The sequence below is a fragment of the Phaenicophaeus curvirostris genome, chromosome 2 (genome assembly GCF_032191515.1).
Source record: "Phaenicophaeus curvirostris isolate KB17595 chromosome 2, BPBGC_Pcur_1.0, whole genome shotgun sequence".
NCBI classification, from domain to species: domain Eukaryota; kingdom Metazoa; phylum Chordata; class Aves; order Cuculiformes; family Cuculidae; genus Phaenicophaeus; species Phaenicophaeus curvirostris.
In genome coordinates this window covers 36,401,743-36,418,789 of record NC_091393.1, presented here as the reverse complement: position 1 = coordinate 36,418,789, position 17,047 = coordinate 36,401,743, and the positions used below count along the sequence as shown (strand labels likewise).

At 45.9% G+C, this 17,047-nt stretch overlaps 1 protein-coding gene across 1 annotated transcript; it reads left to right on the top strand.

Annotated features, from left to right (window-relative positions):
• The first annotated feature begins 314 nt into the window (after positions 1–314).
• DDO (D-aspartate oxidase) lies at positions 315–10,260 on the top strand. Its single transcript, XM_069851716.1, has 5 exons — positions 315–328; positions 5,001–5,204; positions 5,402–5,510; positions 6,563–6,739; positions 9,284–10,260. Exons 2-5 carry the CDS (start codon positions 5,033–5,035, stop codon positions 9,849–9,851), a joined length of 1,026 nt encoding a protein of 341 aa, XP_069707817.1. The 5' UTR covers positions 315–328; positions 5,001–5,032; the 3' UTR covers positions 9,852–10,260.
• The last annotated feature ends 6,787 nt before the right edge of the window (positions 10,261–17,047 follow it).

Sequence of the window (17,047 nt, the reverse complement as noted above, 5' to 3'; positions counted from 1 at the left end):
GCTTAGTGTCGTCCGCAAACTTGCTAAGGGTGCACTCGATGCCTTCATCCAGGTCATTGATGAAGACATTGAACAGGGCTGGACCCAGCACTGAGCCCTGGGGACACGACTTGTGCCTGGCCTCCAGCCGGAGCTCTCTCCATCTAGCTCCGCTCTCCTTTCGCTCGTCAGCGAGGGCACAGGGCGCCGCTCTCGGCCGGTGACCCGGGGCGGGGCGGGGGCAGCGCGGGGCCTGCCGGGCACAGGCGGCTCCTTCGCCGGCGGGGGTCGGGGAGGGCCCGGGGGCCGCCGCTCCGCCTGCAGCGCCCGGGGGGCTCCTCCTCGCCAGGTATCGCCTTCTCCCCCCGGCAGGTGTTGTTTTCGGTCCGTGCTTCCAGCCGAAGAGGGAGCTGTCGGACCCCGGCTGGAAGCCCCTCCGGCGCCCGCGGGGGTCGGGACGGGGCGGGGGGATCCCTGCCGTCCCTGCAGCTCCTTCTCCCTGCACAGGGAAACGAGGGGGGAGAAACAATCCCTGTCTCATCGGGAACAGGCAGCGCGGAGCTCTGGGGTCTGGAGAACAGCCCTGTCGGTGCTGCTGGGGGCGGTCACCCCTGCGGGCAGCTCAGGGGCTGGGAATAACTTGCCCTCCTTGAGGAGCTGTTTCCCACGCATCCAAAGGCTCGAAGCTGCCCGACAGAGACGCGACGGCCTCCCTGGGAGCCTCAGGGCTCTGTACGTGGCGGATTGTGGGAATGGCCTCAAGCTCCGCCGGGGGAAGTTCAGGCTGGACATCAGGAAAAAAAAAAATCATGGAAAGGGTCATTGGGCACTGGCAGAGGCTGCTCAGGGAGGTGGTTGAGTCACCTTCCCTGGAGGTGTTTAAGGGACGGGTGGATAACATGCTGAGGGGCATGGTTTAGTGGTTGATGGGAATGGTTGGACTCGATGATCCTGGGTTTTTTTTCCAATCTAGTGATTCTGTGCACCCAGCACAGGGGCTAAGGAGGTCCCCAGGAGCCTTGAATGCCCCTTCTTCAGTGAACAGATCGTCCTTGCCGTCCTCTTCTGGCAGGTCCCGAATGTACCTCTCACAACAGCCCAAAGGACAGAAGAGAACGAGCAAAGGAAGGATTCATTTGTTATAAGTGGCTAACCTCTTATATAATTGAATAATATGTATAGATTTTGTGATTTTAGAACTGGATTAACTTCAATAATAACTTTCAGCTAGCCTCTGCCTGTATACTTATGGTTGACTAAGGACTTTTAGTAAGGTTGTGGTTAGAAGGGGCTTAGAACAGGGCTTAGAAAGGGTTAGAAAGGGTCTGGAGAACATTCTTATGAGGAGCAGCTGAGGGAACTGAGGTTGTTTAGCCTGGAGAGGAGAAGGCTGAAGGGAGACCTCATTGGTCTCTACAACTACCTGAAGGGAGGTTGTAGAGAGGAGGGAGCTGGCCTCTTCTCCCAAGTGACAGGGGACGGGACCAGGGGAAATGGCCTCAAGTTCGGCCAGGGGAGGTTCAGGCTGGACATCAGAAAATTTTTTTTCACAGAAAGGGTCATTGGGCACTGGCAGAGGCTGCCCAGGGAGGTGGTTGATTCACCTTCCCTGGAGGTGTGTAATGGATGGGTGGATGAGGTGCTGAGGGTCATGGTTTAGTGTTTGATAGGAATGGTTGGACTCGATGATCCTGGGGTCTTTTCCAACCTAGTGATTCTGTGATAGAATGTGAAGGTGTTTGTGAACTGGAGAAGTGAGTAAATGAGAGTGATCTGCAAAATAGGAAGGGAGAAAGTGCTTCACATCAGGCACAGAATGGGACTGCAGGCAAGTGTGGATGAGGAGCCCCTTTGGGTGTCTAGAAAGGCTGGGGTCTTTGCTCCCCAGTACTACAGACTTCAGGTGATCAAAACAAAATGTTTCAGCACTTGGATATGTTGAGTGTACGTTTAAAAACACTGCACGGGACTTCAAATGTAACACGTTTTGGTTTTGTTCAGTTCCTGCCTGTTGATCCATTTTCTGGTCAACAGTTCAGTTGATCTTTATGAACCATTTGTTTGGGCATGTAGATGTGCTTAGTTTGGCGCCTCAGATGGGTTGCGACACAAGTGAAGAGCAGCCACGGCTCCGAGGAAGCACAGTTGTGGAGTTGGACTGTGAGAAAAGCAAGTGTAGGGCAAAGGGCTGTGCCTGTAACATAAAGCAATGCTACCTGTGCGCCTCTTCCAGCTGAAGGTTGCTGGTTTCCCAGGGTCTGTTAGGGGCTGAGAGGCAGCCTGGAGGGACCATAGGTCAAGAGGCAATGGCTGGGGCTGGCAGTGGGTGTGCATGTTCCTCTGTGTGTGTGTATGCACATGGATGTGCTGGGGTCCAGTATATCTATCCATGTTGATCACATTATCCACTGTTAGAATGATGTTAAGGCTGAAGGCTAGTGGCTCTCCGTGGTGATGCACAGCTACATGAGGCAAGAAAGAATAAAGACCCGATTCTGTCACATGATGCTGACAATGTCTACTCAGCTATGGGAGCTGGAAGATTAAGTGACATCACTAAACATTTCAGTATTTTTTTAAAATAATTTGTTCTGGCCTGGTAGGAGCAGGAGAGTGGCAGAGACACAAAGCCTACATCAGGCAGCCAGTGTCCTCTTTGCTGGAGAACTGCAACTCAGGGTGTCTCTGTCTTGTTTCTGTCCTTTCTTCTGACACTAAGACAAGAGAGATAAACAGTACCTGACACCCTTTCCCTCCTTCCTCAACAGTTGCTGTGACTGATTTGCCTTTTAAATGCTGATTTTTGCAAAATGCTCAGCACAAGCCAGTCTGAGAGGGTGCAAAGTGTCACCCCCGGCTGGCACTAAGCTGCATTGCCAGGTCATCTAAAAATAGTTTCTCCTCATGTGCCCTCCCAGCAAGGTGCAGAGCTCCCTGCTGAGGCAGGCTGGGCTGCCAGGGCAGAGCTGCAGGTGAATCTTGCGCTTGTAGAGGCGTCGGTGGCTCTGCAGGGCCTGAGCTGTGGTTGCTGATACAGGATTAGTAGCCTCCATTTGCACCCAGTTAATTTCTGGCACATTAGCACATTCAGGCTTGATGTACTTCTGGACCAAAGCAGTAAGTGCTAGAAAAGCAGCGTGTTGGATGGGTGCCTGTTGTGTTCTTCTGAGCCATATCTGCGGGCTCCAGCATCACTGGTCAATCCTTTCCACCCTCACTGGCTTTTGCAACACTGGAATCAGTTGATATCAAACTGTCTTGCCAGCAAAAATCCCATTTGAATTGGGAAGACTTGTGAAACCCGATCCTCCAGTGAGCTGCAGCTCCCATTTCTTCCTGGGCAGCAGGGGGATCAGTCAGGAAATTCAATCTCCATCACAGTCCAGGAGCTTCAGCGAATGAGAACAGTGAGAGACAACTGAGACTTCACCTTTGGCAGATGCATAATGTACCCAGCAGATAGGTTCCAGCAGGACTGCGGTCACCCATGGGCTGCTTGGGAGGCTCAATGGGTGTGCTGACAGCCACACGTGATTTCCACAGCTGCCAGAAGGTTTGTTAATAAAAATATGTTTAGAGACCTTTCTCAGAACCAATTTTCCTATCAAAAGTGATTTCAGCATTATTAGAAGGTCTCTATTTTCTTGTTACTCTTCTTCTCTTCTTTTCTGTTTTTTTTTGGTTTTGGTTTTTTTTTTGGATATTCTGGAGAGTATGGCAGGGAAGCACATGCTATCCATGCTCTGACTCTCCACAGGTGTTCCCAGTGTAGGTGTCTGAGGCAGCCTAGGGTGATGGTAGAGCTCAGGGATGTAGATCCTGTTCAAACTAGCATTTTTGCAAATTGGGTTTGTGGGTTGCAGTGATGCAGGCCAGCGGTTCTGGTTCAGGGTTCATCTTTACCCCGCATCCTCTTTCCCTGCTGTGTGGACACTTTTATAATCAGCTTGTGAAAGAAGATGTAATAATTAACAGGAAGAAACTTAAGCATCGCGTTGAGAGGAAGAAGACGGGTTCTAACAGCCCTCAGTTGCAATGGAGAAGGAATGCAGTGATGGGCAACAGTGTCTGCTCCTTTCTCCCTTCCTACATAGCAGAGACATCAAATTTTCAGTAGTAAAACCTAGGGTAGGTTAGAAGCTATGTGAAGAGTTATGAGCAAGGATCTTGTAAATAAACTGGAAAAGGTTCTCGGAAAGCAATTGGTGAGGCCAATCTACAGTCAGGAAAGAGCAAGTTCTGTAGGAAAAAGCAAGACTGCAAGGGAGCAAGACCAAAGATAGCTTCACTTCCCACACTTTTCCCTCTGAGGCATCATGGCCCTAACAATTTTTGGATCTGGGAGTGTAAACAGCTGGGCTGTACCCTGTGAAGCTATGATTTGTGTTTAATAGCTAAAATTTGCATTTTATAGGACAGAGATAAGCAGGTAACCCAGTCCTCAGGGTCAGAGAGGGAGCCATACACAGCAGGGGAACTAAGATGCATGGTAAGGAAAACATCTTCCACAGTGCACTGGACCCTTTGCTCTGTGTAACTGATTTGCCTCCTGTGCAATTTGCTTCTGCTGCCCAAGCAGTGACAGACATCATTCCCAGAGATGCTGATGTTAAAACAGCCTTTTGGCTTATGCTGCCCCACAGCTCCAAAGGCACTTTTGGCCCCCCCTCGATGGAAAACTTGACGGCTGCCTCACTCCTTGGGTTTTATTGAATAAAAACATTTGCTCCAGATGGCTACTCCATGAACACCAGTGCTGTGTGTACAGATTGCTTTCTTGCCCATTGCTCCTGTGCTGAGGATGGGGTAGTGGCTGTTGAAAAACTTTTCCAAAATTAGTTGTCCTCATACCAAAGGCTATGAGGATTCATTTTATTCCTCACCTCAGTCTTGATTCTTTGTGTTCAGTAATTAACCAGCTGCCACAGAGGGTTTATGTCACATCTTGTGTGGGTATTTCATAGCCTGACAAAGGTAGGGATATTGGTGACATGGGATATGTTATTTCCAAATACATGTAGGTGTCCGTTTCCTCTGCCTCTGCACCCTGGAGATGGCAGCACCCAAGGTTGCAGTGGTTGGTGCGGGAGTTATCGGCCTGTCCACAGCACTGTGCATCACAGAGACTTGCCCCAGCTGCTCCGTGACTGTCCTTTCAGACCAGTTCAGCCCCAACACAACAAGTGATGTTGCAGCTGGAATGCTCATCCCTCACACCTACCCAGGTATGTGCAACCCAGTGTGGTGTTGCCTGTGGCACCACATGCAGCTGTGTGCCCAGGTGTGCAGTGATGCACAGAGATTCAGGAAGAAATGTTCTGTGCCCTGCATTCTCTGTCTGTCCAAACTCCTCAACATTGGCTTGTATACTTCTGTTATTTGCATTATTTCTCCCTGCGTGTTTGGTTTTGTTTACGTGCAGGCACACCAATCCACGTGCAGAAGCAGTGGTTCAAAGAGACCTTCACTTACCTTTTTGAAATCAGCAACTCAGCTGAGGCATCAGAAGCTGGCATTCACCTGGTCTCTGGGTAAGAACAGCCCCTCAAAGCAGCCTTTGCTATGCTTGTGCTGTGTACTCTGTGGGGGAGCAGGCAGAGAGATTTTTCTTGCTGGAGTTCAGGTGTATTGCCTTCATGGAATAGCTGTTATGATGATATTCCTGAGAAAATTAATTCAGGCTTTTCAGATATGTTGTGTTTTCAAGCTGAATTTATGCATAGGTTTGTACAGAGAAACAACTCAAGTCTGGCCAGCTTCAAGTGTCATTTAATAACTGATGTTTTCCACACCATCATCCAACAGTTGCTTGCAGCAAGGATGGTCTTCATTGGGATGGGACTGCAGGATCCCCCAGCTTCAGCAGCTAGGGATGCAGTTCGGGGGCGTGTGTTGGAGGTGTTTTATGCTGCCTATTTCGTACGCAGAAATTAACCTCTTGGAAGGTTGAGGCCGGGCACTCTGTAGCTTTATGGGTGACCAAGTGACCCTACACAAAGGTCCAGCCAGGGTGGCCACATCCATGACAGGGACACTGTGTGAGGAGCCTTTGTACTTCTAAAGGTGGAAATACAGTAAGCTGGAAGAACTGTTTCCAGTTTCAATATCCCTGTGTGTCGCCTACAAGCCAGGCTGTGGCAGCTCCTCTGGCTCTTTGCCGAGGCAAGTATTGCAGCAGTAGGCAGCAATGTTTCCCTTTGCTGTTAATCTTGCAGAGCTGCACCGATGAGCAGGAACAGGTTCCTGAGTTTATGCTAAGATTGCTGTGACAATAACACGGAAAAGAACAAGTGATAGGATGAGAGGAAATGTCCTCAAGTGGTGCCAGGGGAGGTTTAGACAAAAAGGGTTGTTAAGCATTGGAACATGCTGCCCAGGGAAGTGGCTGAGTCACTATCCCCAGAGGTATTTAAAAGATGCAGAGATGTAGCACTTAGGGACATAATTTAGTGGTGGACTTAGCAGTTTATGATTGGACTTAATGATCTTAAAGTATCTTTTCCAAACTAAATGATTCTACTATTCTGTGATTCAAAGAGCAGTAGTAGCTAAGTTTTTCATCTTTTTCTCTGTGTCCTTTTAGGTGGCAGGTCTTTAAAAACACTCCCAAGGAAGAGTTACCTTTCTGGTCGGATGTTGTCCTGGGATTTCGACCAATGTCTGAAGCAGAACTCCAAAAGTTTCCACAGCACCGATGTGGTCAGGCCTTTACGACACTGAAATGTGACTGCCCACCTTACCTGCTGTGGCTGGAGAAAAGGTTGGTTTTGCTGCAGGCTGAGCATGCAGAGGGAAACCCAAACAGAGGGACTGAAGGGGAGCCAGGGACTCATTCAGTGCCTTATGTTTGAACAAAACTGGAAAGGGGCTGTTTCTCACAGGGGACAATGCAGCAGGGAAGGAGAATTAGGAATAAATGCCCTGTCTTTCCAAAATGTAGAATGTGGGAGGAGAACTAGGAATGAGTACCCAGTCTTTCAGAATGAGAAAGACCCCATCTGTGCAATGTCTACTTTCTACCTCTTGGCTGTAGAATGGAGCTTAGAATGGAAGCACCTCTGGGCGCAGGACTTACATAGCCACAGGGGCCACGCTTGGCCAGCCACACCTTGAAAGTATGTTGGGAACCTGCCATGTTCTAAGAAAACATGTGGGTGCTTCTTATTTGCCAAGCTGCCCAAGTATATCCCTCTTTTCTTGAGATGAATCCATCCCCTGGGAGAATACATATGTCTGGAAAGATGTCTTATGTGTGAAGACTTTGCGCTTAGGGATTAGTTGGACTGATTAATCTCAAATTTGATCAACAACTGGAGTAATTTCTTAATCCGAACAGGTGAAAAATGGTAAAAAAATGATAACAATGGTAACAATGGTAACAATTTTTTTGGAAGCGTTTGCTTGTGCAAGATGAGTGATGCACTCACTGAGGAGATGTGGCATTGGAATTCAGATTGACGTGAAAGTTAGAAAATTGGGAAATTTGCATATTACCAACTTTCCCAAAATACACAGATTTCAGAGAACCGTAGGAGAGTCAGGATGCAGAGCTAAGAAGTTCTGACATTGGTGCTGTTCATTTAATCCATTTAAGTATCCCTAAACTGAGCAAATAGTTGTCTCTACTTGCGAGAAAGTGATAGGCTGCAAGCTGATTTGAGGTTAAGTAAAGAGATATGTACTGACACTGTAGAACAAATTGCCAGCTCAGCTGGTTGCTTGGATGCCTTGCATCTCACTGCAAAATGCGGAAAAATGTTTCTTGTTCTAGCAGTCAGCCAGGCTGGGAGTACTCCAGTGGTACCAGTGCCACGTAAAGTCTGTGCGGCCTCCTTGGGGTACATGCTTTGTCATGTTTCATTGCCTAACTGAATTGGAAATTTCTGTTGAAGCACAGCTAAATTGTACAACACATTTACTATCTGCCACGTGATTTCTGCTCTTTCCTTATTCCTGCCTTAGCCTTCTTATTTCTCAAAGGATGGAGTGTAATAAGATGATCAAGCTCCTTTTCTTTCTCTTCTCTCTAGTGATGAGAAATGAGAGCATACTAAACATTTAACTAATTCTCAAACCCCTAGTGGCCTGAGCAGTATTTATAGATCATTTTCTTGGCGATCCACAAGGAAAACTGGTTTTGTGCACACCTTGCTGGTCCAAAAATGAACCTCAGGATTCTTTTCTTGCTTGCTTGCCTGAACTCAGGAGTTTTTGGCAGGTTTTTTTTTATCGGTATATTTTTTATGGCATGTTGGCAGAAGTCCCAGTGACAGCACTTACGAGCTCTCCCAGCAATTTGCCGAGCCAGAGCTGCTGCACGAGACCACATCTTCTTCCCAGCCAGCCTCACCATCCTGCTGCACCCAAACCCCAGTCCTCGGAGCACCAGCTGTGTCCTGGATCCTGAGCACACTCACTGCTTTGTGGGAAACCCCTGTCTTTATAGCAGGGTTAATCACTTTGCTGGTTGCCAGAGTATTGCAAAGGACAGGATTTCCTATTTAGTGCATTGTCATCACGGAGCTGTGTTAGAACCTTCACTAAAGACCCCCAGCAACTGGATCCAGCTGACATCATGCAGTGTCTCCATCTCACAGCAATGTTATATCACATGGATTGGCTTCAAGCTTCAAGAAAGTTCAGAGTGAAATTCAGCTTAAAATTGAGCTCAAAGACGAACTTCAAGAAGGGGTGAATTTTGCTGAAGAGCAGACAGGGATATATAGAGTGCTTTGAGCTGTCCTGGGTGACCCCGGCTGCTTCTGTAGAAGGGTATGGGTCCCCTAGGGGTTCTGTGCTACATCTGCCCAGCCTGTCGGTACATCTTGTGTACCTCAAGGCTTTGCATGTGGTGCTAAATGACGAAGTGGCTCCTGGCATCAGAGGGTTGAACTGGGAATGAACATGATGGTGTGTAACAGGCATTTTAAAAGGGCCATAGTATGATAGTGCTATGTTGGGGAATAGATTTGACAGTTTTCAGCTTTCTGAGCTGTTGAAGCTTGTTATGGTTATAGAAATGAATCCATGAGACCACGAGGATCTGACTGTCTGCCTAGGGTCTTATGCCAGGCCCTTCTCTAATGCTGTTCAACTTCCCGTGTCTTTTCCAGCCTAAACAAGCTGAAAAATGGCTTTGATCAGACAAATCACAAACAGAAACCCCATGGCACTTTCTTTACTTTTTGTCCCATCTGCTGTTTGGTATGTTGAAGGCAATCTATCTCATTTATTTAGTGTGCATAATAATTACATGAGGGTTTAGGGATTTCTTTTCTGCCTCACTTCTGGAGTCTTTTTGCAGGTTGAAAGCAACTGGCGTCCAGATGTACACCAGAAGAGTTGCGGACTTGTGGGATCTGCGCAGAGAATATAATGTTGTTGTCAACTGCTCGGGCATTGGAGCCCGCCAGCTGGTGGGGGACGAGAAGCTCTTCCCCATTAGGGGACAAGTACTTAAAGTTCATGCTCCTTGGGTGAAAAACTTCATCCGGGATGGGGATGGCTTAACTTACGTCTACCCAGGGATACACAGAGTAACCCTAGGGGGAACCAGGGAAAAGGATGTCTGGAGTCTCTCCCCTGATCCTGGCACTACCCAAGACATCTTTGACAGATGTTGCTCCCTTGAGCCCTCACTGCAGGAGGCTCAGGATATCAAGGTGAAGGTGGGCTTGAGGCCATCCAGGCAGCGTGTGAGACTGCAGAAAGAGGTCTTTAGCCAAGGAGGACTCAAGCTTCCAGTGGTCCATAACTATGGGCATGGGGCAGGTGGCTTTTCAGTGCACAGGGGCACAGCCAAAGAGGCTGCTTGTCTGGTCAGAGAGTGCATTGCTGCCCTGCAAGGCTCCTCATCGAGGGCCAAGCTTTGAATCCCAGAGGCTGCTTTGTGACAGCCTAGTCTTGCACCTCCCAGTAGCAGATTTGGACTTCTATTCCATTACTGTATAGAAGGAACCTAAGAAAACAGCTTGTGCCATTGCAGATGCTCAGTGGTATCTCACCTGGCTTTCAGCTGCAAGTTTATAAAGACATGACAAGTTGATCCAAGTATTGGCCCAGTTGTCCTTCTCCTCCATCTGACATCGTTTCTGCCTTAGGCATTTCTCCTAGCCTTAAGTTAAGGGGAAGGCAAGATATGTAAATATTTTTCACATAACAAGAATCAGATCACTGCAGTATAATATAAATTACATCAATTTAGCATTTCTTCATCTGCATCTAAAGGGTATCAGATGTGTTAGGTTCATGTTCAGTAAAAACTAGTTCTCTCCTCTCGTATCAAATCAAGTCTCCCTCCTCTTGTACCAAATCTAATCTTCTTCCTGCCATCTTGCTACCGAACATTACCATTTTCCATATGATCTACAAGAAAAAGAAAACCCTCCACAGTGCTGCATTACAGTGCTCCAGGTCAGCTCTTGTAAAAAGCAGTGTTAGATCACTGTCATGCACAGTGACCAGGCAAGCGTGATTTTAAGGCACGTCTATGACACTGATCACTGCATTTGCTCACATTACACCTCAGGGAATGTAACACAAAGTTTCTGCAAGAGGAAGTTGCCCCATATCAGCTACAGTTTTGTGTATCTTTCAACACTCTGGTTTGCAAATCTCTTTTTTTTTTAAACTCTGAGCCCCTCAGGTTTTGCTCTCAGGCAGACTTGATTTTTTTCCCCCCAGCTGCAGCATTGACATGGCCCATGTTCTACAGATGAGGATTTTGCAGGGTGAGAGGGAGTGACAGCATCTCTTCTCTACTTCACATCAGCACTGGATGCTTTCCTTGCATCAGTTGATATGAATAAACTGGTGACAAACCAACGAGGATCTTCACACCAGCTTCAGTTTCATAAGAGAGAGAAGAGCCATTTAAGACTAGATAAACACTCCAAAGACAAACTTGGCTGTAACTGGACTTGAGCAAGCTCCTCTGCCATAAGGAAGCTGAGCCACTGAAACCCAGACACTCACTCCATGGCAGAGGCTGAGCTGGGCTTTACATTCCCCTCTGTAGTTTAAGCCCTTTGGTATGGTTAAAGATTGCCATTCCTCAAAATCAGAGCTTACCATCGAAGTACGGGTTTGACTGTTAGTGATTAAACCACTTATTACATCTTAAATGGCTCATTCAAGAGCCTTAACATCCACTTTTGTCTAGTTTTTTTTGTCCTTACAGTTAGAAAGCAAATCAAAATTCTTCAAGAATTCACTTGACTAAAACTAACTGATAAATAAATTTCTAATAATGGAGCAAAAGTCACTTCTGTAGTGTTCTGTAGTGTTTCCTGTTGTAAGCAAGGGGCTTTTTTTCCTTGGGGATGGCCTGATGGGTCAAGAAAGATCACATTCAGGCACGGCTGCCAACTCCTGTTGGTCTCAGCGGGGATAAGCACAGTTAGCCTTCACAGGGGTCACCTGTCAAAAGAAACATCATCAAATTAAGTTATCAAATTAAGCTCCTGGGATTATCCTAAACTAGCCCTGCCTTCAGCAGTCTTGTGCTCTTCTCCTCAGCTCTGGAGGCTAATTTTGCACTCCCTTGTCCCGTAATTTGTCCTTTCCAGTGGTACAAGAGTGCAGAGCTGCAGCTTTTGGCAACAGTGTTGGTGTAGGGCCTGTCAAACTGTAGATGTGTCCTCAGCTAACACAGAACAGGAAAAAGACATGGAAAAATAATGAGAACGGGCTATTTTTTCTTAATCTTGATTTTAATCTTAAAAGCTAACAAACAATGTAGCTTATCCTGGAGCAAGAAATGCTGCTAATGCTAGTGGAGTGTCCATAGCCCCATAGGAAACCAAAGCTCTGGTTGTGCACTTGTGGTTTGCAAAGTGGGGAGGTTTCTTCTAATTTCCTTCTAAAGTTCAAGGTCAAGTTGGATGGCACTCTGAGCAACCTGATATAGTTTAATATGTGCCTATTGCAGGGTGGTTGGACTAGATGACCTTGAATGGTCCCTTCCAACCCAACTATTCTGTGATTCTCAGCCATGTGTTTTTCTTTGCTGTTATTCATGCTGAATTTCACCTGCCATTTCATGGCCCCGGCTCATGAGATTTTTTTTTTGCTGCTCCTTGCAGGCAGTTTGCATTGTACTACCTTGAATAAGCTGGTACCACCAGCATTCCATGCCACTTCACCATTTACCACCTGACTGATGGATATGTGGATAAGTACTGGCCCTGCCACAGATCTTTCTCAGATGTTACTGGTTACTTCTCTCTATTGTGAAAACCAGATGATTTATCCTTACCTTGTCTCTCTATCCTATAAGCAGTTGCTGAATCATGAGAGGACCTTCCCTCTTATCCTGTGCCAGATTAACTTCTTTATGAGTCTTGGCAACAGACATTCTAAAACGCTCTCTAGAAGCTGAGAAGATCATGCTGAGCAGATCACTGCAATCTGCAGCCTCACTGTGTCCTCTAAAGCTGTAAGAGAATGGTGAAGCACAGCTTCATAGCTCCTCACTGCAAACCTCTGCTGATTCTTCCCTCTTAGTCCATATCTGTCCCCGCAACTATTCTATTATCATGGCTTTTAGTGTTTATGCTGCAATGGGTGTCAGATGTAGTTTGCACTTCTCTTTGCACTTCTCTGCATCTCTCACAGTGTCATGTGCCATCCTCTTTTTTTTTTTTCTTTTCCCTGGTGTTTTAAGTAAAGGGCTATACACAAGCCTAAACAGCACAACAATTTCCCAGTAGTGTTCCTTAAAAACCCATGAGCAGAGTAACATCTGCTTCTCATGAATTTGTTACTACCCATTGCAGCTATTTGTTCTAAACCCTCCTCTAATGGCCCTTCAATCCCCTTTACAAATGGCTCTGCCATGGGAATTTCACTAAGCTTTTCTGTGCTTAACCCAGACACAAGTTACCAGTTTAGCTGTTGTGTTAGGGCTTGTTTCTCTCAAGCCTGATGACCACTGATTGTCTGCTCACCACTGATTGTCAGCTGACCACATATGCTGGTCACCTGTAAGACCTTCTGGTAGGCTTCTTGCTCCTGCTGCGGTAGAGGAAGTTTATTGTTTATTAGCAAGTTATTTCCTCAGAATCATTTTTAGTCTGCGTTTCTGTTTCTGCGTTTAATTTGACAGAGTTTATATCCTTTTTCTATTTCCTCATTTGGATGGGATCTGTTTTGGTTCTTTCCCTTGTAATTCTTATCGTGGTATTACAATGAGCCAGTAATGATCTTTCTTCTGGAAAGCTTCTGATATTTCAATAGCTTTATATAAGATTCAAGCATTTTAGTCTCATATGTTATTTTTAGACTTATAGCAAATAGAAACAAGCATACATTTAGCCTGATTGTTCCAGCTCCTATGCCCTGTTGAATGGGACTTTTTATTTGTCCAGTTGCACCTTGCCATTTCCTGTGTACTTATGGTTATAAATAAGTCAAAATGGCACCTTTAAGGACATGTCAACATGAACCCTGGTCCTCTAGGCCTGCTCGCTTCCCCCTAGTCTCTATCCTGTAATTCCTTTTTAAATATTACTCTTTCTCACAAAGGTTTTCTTCCCTACTAAGGTAAAGCCACAAAAAAGGCTGAGCATCGTACTCAGGAGCCTCAGATTTTTGTTCCAGAAACTTTCAGTTTGCCAAGACCATATCCTAATATTTTGGGAATAATTGCACATCCCTCCGTTATTTTTCTCCCTAGGCATGGAAATATCTAAATATTTTATAATATATCCATAGCTACATAGTGACACTGCCCTGTGCCAACTATACACCTATCCACAAGAGGGGGTCACAACATTTCACTGCCTACAAGCCAGCTTGCAGACAGTGTCTGGCTTTTAGGCAACTGAAGCCTGTTGAGATGAATCCTTTCTTGCTTCAGCTGCCCAGCCTTGAGTGCCAGTCTCTGGCAATGCATCTTTAGTCATCCCTGAGTTTCTGCTCCTTAGCTAAGCGCCTTGCCAGGAGCTTAAGCAAAGATGTGGCTTGTGTTAAGTCTCCAGCCGCATCTGAAGCTGTACCAGCAGCTGAGGAGTTTGCAAATTTCCATTTTGATCCTAAATCTATCTGTGCTGTTGTGTCGGGTCTGTAGTCTTCATCTGGATATGCAGAGCGAATGTCAGGGAAACACACGTGGGAAAGGGTTAGCAGTGGAAGGTCATTAAAACTCCATGACTTTCCATGCTGATGAAAGGCACCCTTAAAGAAAGACTTAGCTGTCACCTGTGCAAAGCATTTTATCCTCGTGCCTTTCCTCAAGCCCATGCATGTCTGGACAAAAAATTGACTGGACCATACTTAAGTATTTCCTTCTTATCTACACTTTCTGACCTACATTGAATAGTTACTCCTGGCAGACGGCAACCAAGCTGACATACTCACAGGGAATTTCAAAGGCGTAATTATGGAGCAGAAAGGGAACGATTAAATTTTGAGACATTTTTATTAATCCTTGTGATTGCAGACAGCAGATGGGCTGTATGATGGTTTTTACAGCTTGAGACAAAATAATACTTTTCTGCAACATGGAATTTTGTTGATTTTCTTTGCAGAAACAAAGCCATAAAGATATATTGTCTCAATGTAGACTTGTGCCTATATTTAAAACAGATTTGCCAAGCTTCTGAAAAAATACAGGAAAATTGGCATTTGCCATTCATTATAATGCAGTCGAATGCTATTTGAGATAAAAATCATTGAGAGATAAAAATCATTGAGAGATAAAAATCATTTGAGATAAAATTCATTGTGATATATTCAAATTCATTAGGAATAAATGTAGTAATTAGAGAAAAAAAATATGATCTAGACTGAAATTTGTGTTGTGTTCACAACTATCTTATATCGATGTGTGTGTTGTACGAGGTTTTATTCTATCCTGCTTTATTCCCTGTTTTCCACCAGAGGGTGATGTTGGATCAAGCAGTTCCTGAAAGAAACTCGCAAGCTCCATTTCAAAGAGGAGATGCAGTCCTGGGTGGAAATGTGGGTGCTTATAGGGCTGCCGCATAACTATAAGATTTGGGTGCTGCAGTAGAGATTAAGACATAATCGTGCATCAGTTAGGGCTGTAAAATGTAATTTAAAAAAAAATACATTGAGGAAATTGTAACGAGGGTACCAGCACACCAGAAGTTGTTGTTAATAAGTAATTATAATCCTAGACAAACCTGTTGCTGCTGCACTATGTCTCAAAGCTTTTCCCCATCAAAAGGCTGGAAGGAAAATCATTGTCTTGGGTAGCCAAGTGTCCTTGTTTCCTCATCATCTCCCAGCCCCTTGAGTTGTGACGGGGCCAGACCCTGTGTGGGGTGTCTCTACAGGGCTGCAACCTGTCCCGTGCATCAGCTGCCTAGCCTGGTTCCTGGCGAGCTCAGACACTGCTCTCAGGTGCTCAGGTATTAGAAACTGTCACTGATTTAAGACTGATCCAAAAATGGTCTATTATCTTTTGCGCAATTTTTTCCCCCACATCTTTTTTTCTCAATGAAGAAATCAAAGTTGCATATTTTGGAGAAGGAAAAGTGGACATGAGTCAAAACTCAGCCTTATAAGGAAAGGCTGGGGAGAAAAGAAAGAAAGGCTTCAGGAAGTGAACAAGTTCATAGAAATGGTATTTTCAAACGTAAAAGAAATTTCATGAGAATCTTTTCTGTGTTTTGCTTTTCCTCCATTGAGACTGTCTCACACCACTGACAGCAGCCAGCAGTAGCAGAGCACTGCCCCGTGTTGCTCTCCTCCACTCCTGTTGATGTCCACTACCTACCATGTATATTTCTCACACTGCAAGAGGTGTGCACCATGTGCATCACGTACTGCGCTCCTGTCACTGTCACCTCTGCTGCCTTTTTATTCAACTTCTGCAAACTCACAGTTGACCAGCTGACAACCAAGCCTCACATGGGCCTTTACTTTCATTTTATGAGCCAAACAAGAGAGAGGAGGTTTGCTTATTTTACATATCACTGGAGGCTTAAGCAACCAAGCTAGCTGCAGGTGTTTCTGAAGCACCTGGATGTGCACCTCCAGTCGGGATTTTGGCAAAAGTGAAGGTCTGGAAAAAAACCTTCCCTCAAGGAGTGCACTAGAGTCACAGAGAGAGCCTTGTACTTCCTTTTCACCTTGCCAAACAAGTGTAGGGTTGAGCTTCAAGGAGATAAAGCCTTTCCTCCCCATGTGCTGAGCAGCCTGGTGAGCTGACTGGTCTCGTGGATAGTGGGACAGCTGGTCTCCTTTGAGCATTCAGGGAAATGGATTTGGGCTTCTCATGTCCCATATCGCTAAGACAGTGACTACAAGAAGAGTAATCCCACTTCTAGGTGTGCTTTGAATGAAAAAGTTCCTTTTGATTTTTGAGGGAAAGAGGCTGAGGCACCTGAAGTCCAGGAAAAGAAACAACCTGCTTCTGCATAGAGGTAAAGTGTAAGTTAAAGATCTTGAGAACTACAGGCTACCTTGCTTCTGAAAATCCCTCTCTGAGCCTTGGTGGACAAGGTCCATACCTTTTATTCCATGTGGTGAGTATATCTGCACAGTGTCACCACTCCAGGAATAATCTTGGGGTGAACTGCCACAGAGCTATGCAGCAGGATAATTGCCTCCAACAGAAGGATAAATAGTTTTTTTCTGGCATTTAATGGGCCTCTTAAATGAACAGCAATAAACTCTATGCAGACAGATGTTTTCCCTCTTTTTTCCTTCTCTTGTACCTCATCCGTAATTATGCACTGAAATGTTCTTGTCTGGGTTGCTGAAAGCAATCTTATTGCTGTTTGTCTCTGCAGCTTAAGGCTGCGCTCTTTGGCAAAAAGATTGAGCGTAACTCCCTTAATTCCTAAAGGCTCCCGTTGCTGCACAGAAGTGATCATCATCTTTCCTTTGCGTTAAGCCTGAGGGAGGAACAAGAAGTTAGTGTAAAAACATGCTTCTTCCAGCGTCTGCTCTGTAGGTCCTGGCACTGAAGCCTTTCCCTGTCTGCGCCGGTCCCCCAGGGCTCCAGCCAGGAGGTTTCTGCACTCGTCTGTCTTCAGGCATTCACCCAGCTAGGCTCAGAGTAGTTGCTGCTTCTTTGCCTTGTGGGGGAGGTAAGGGT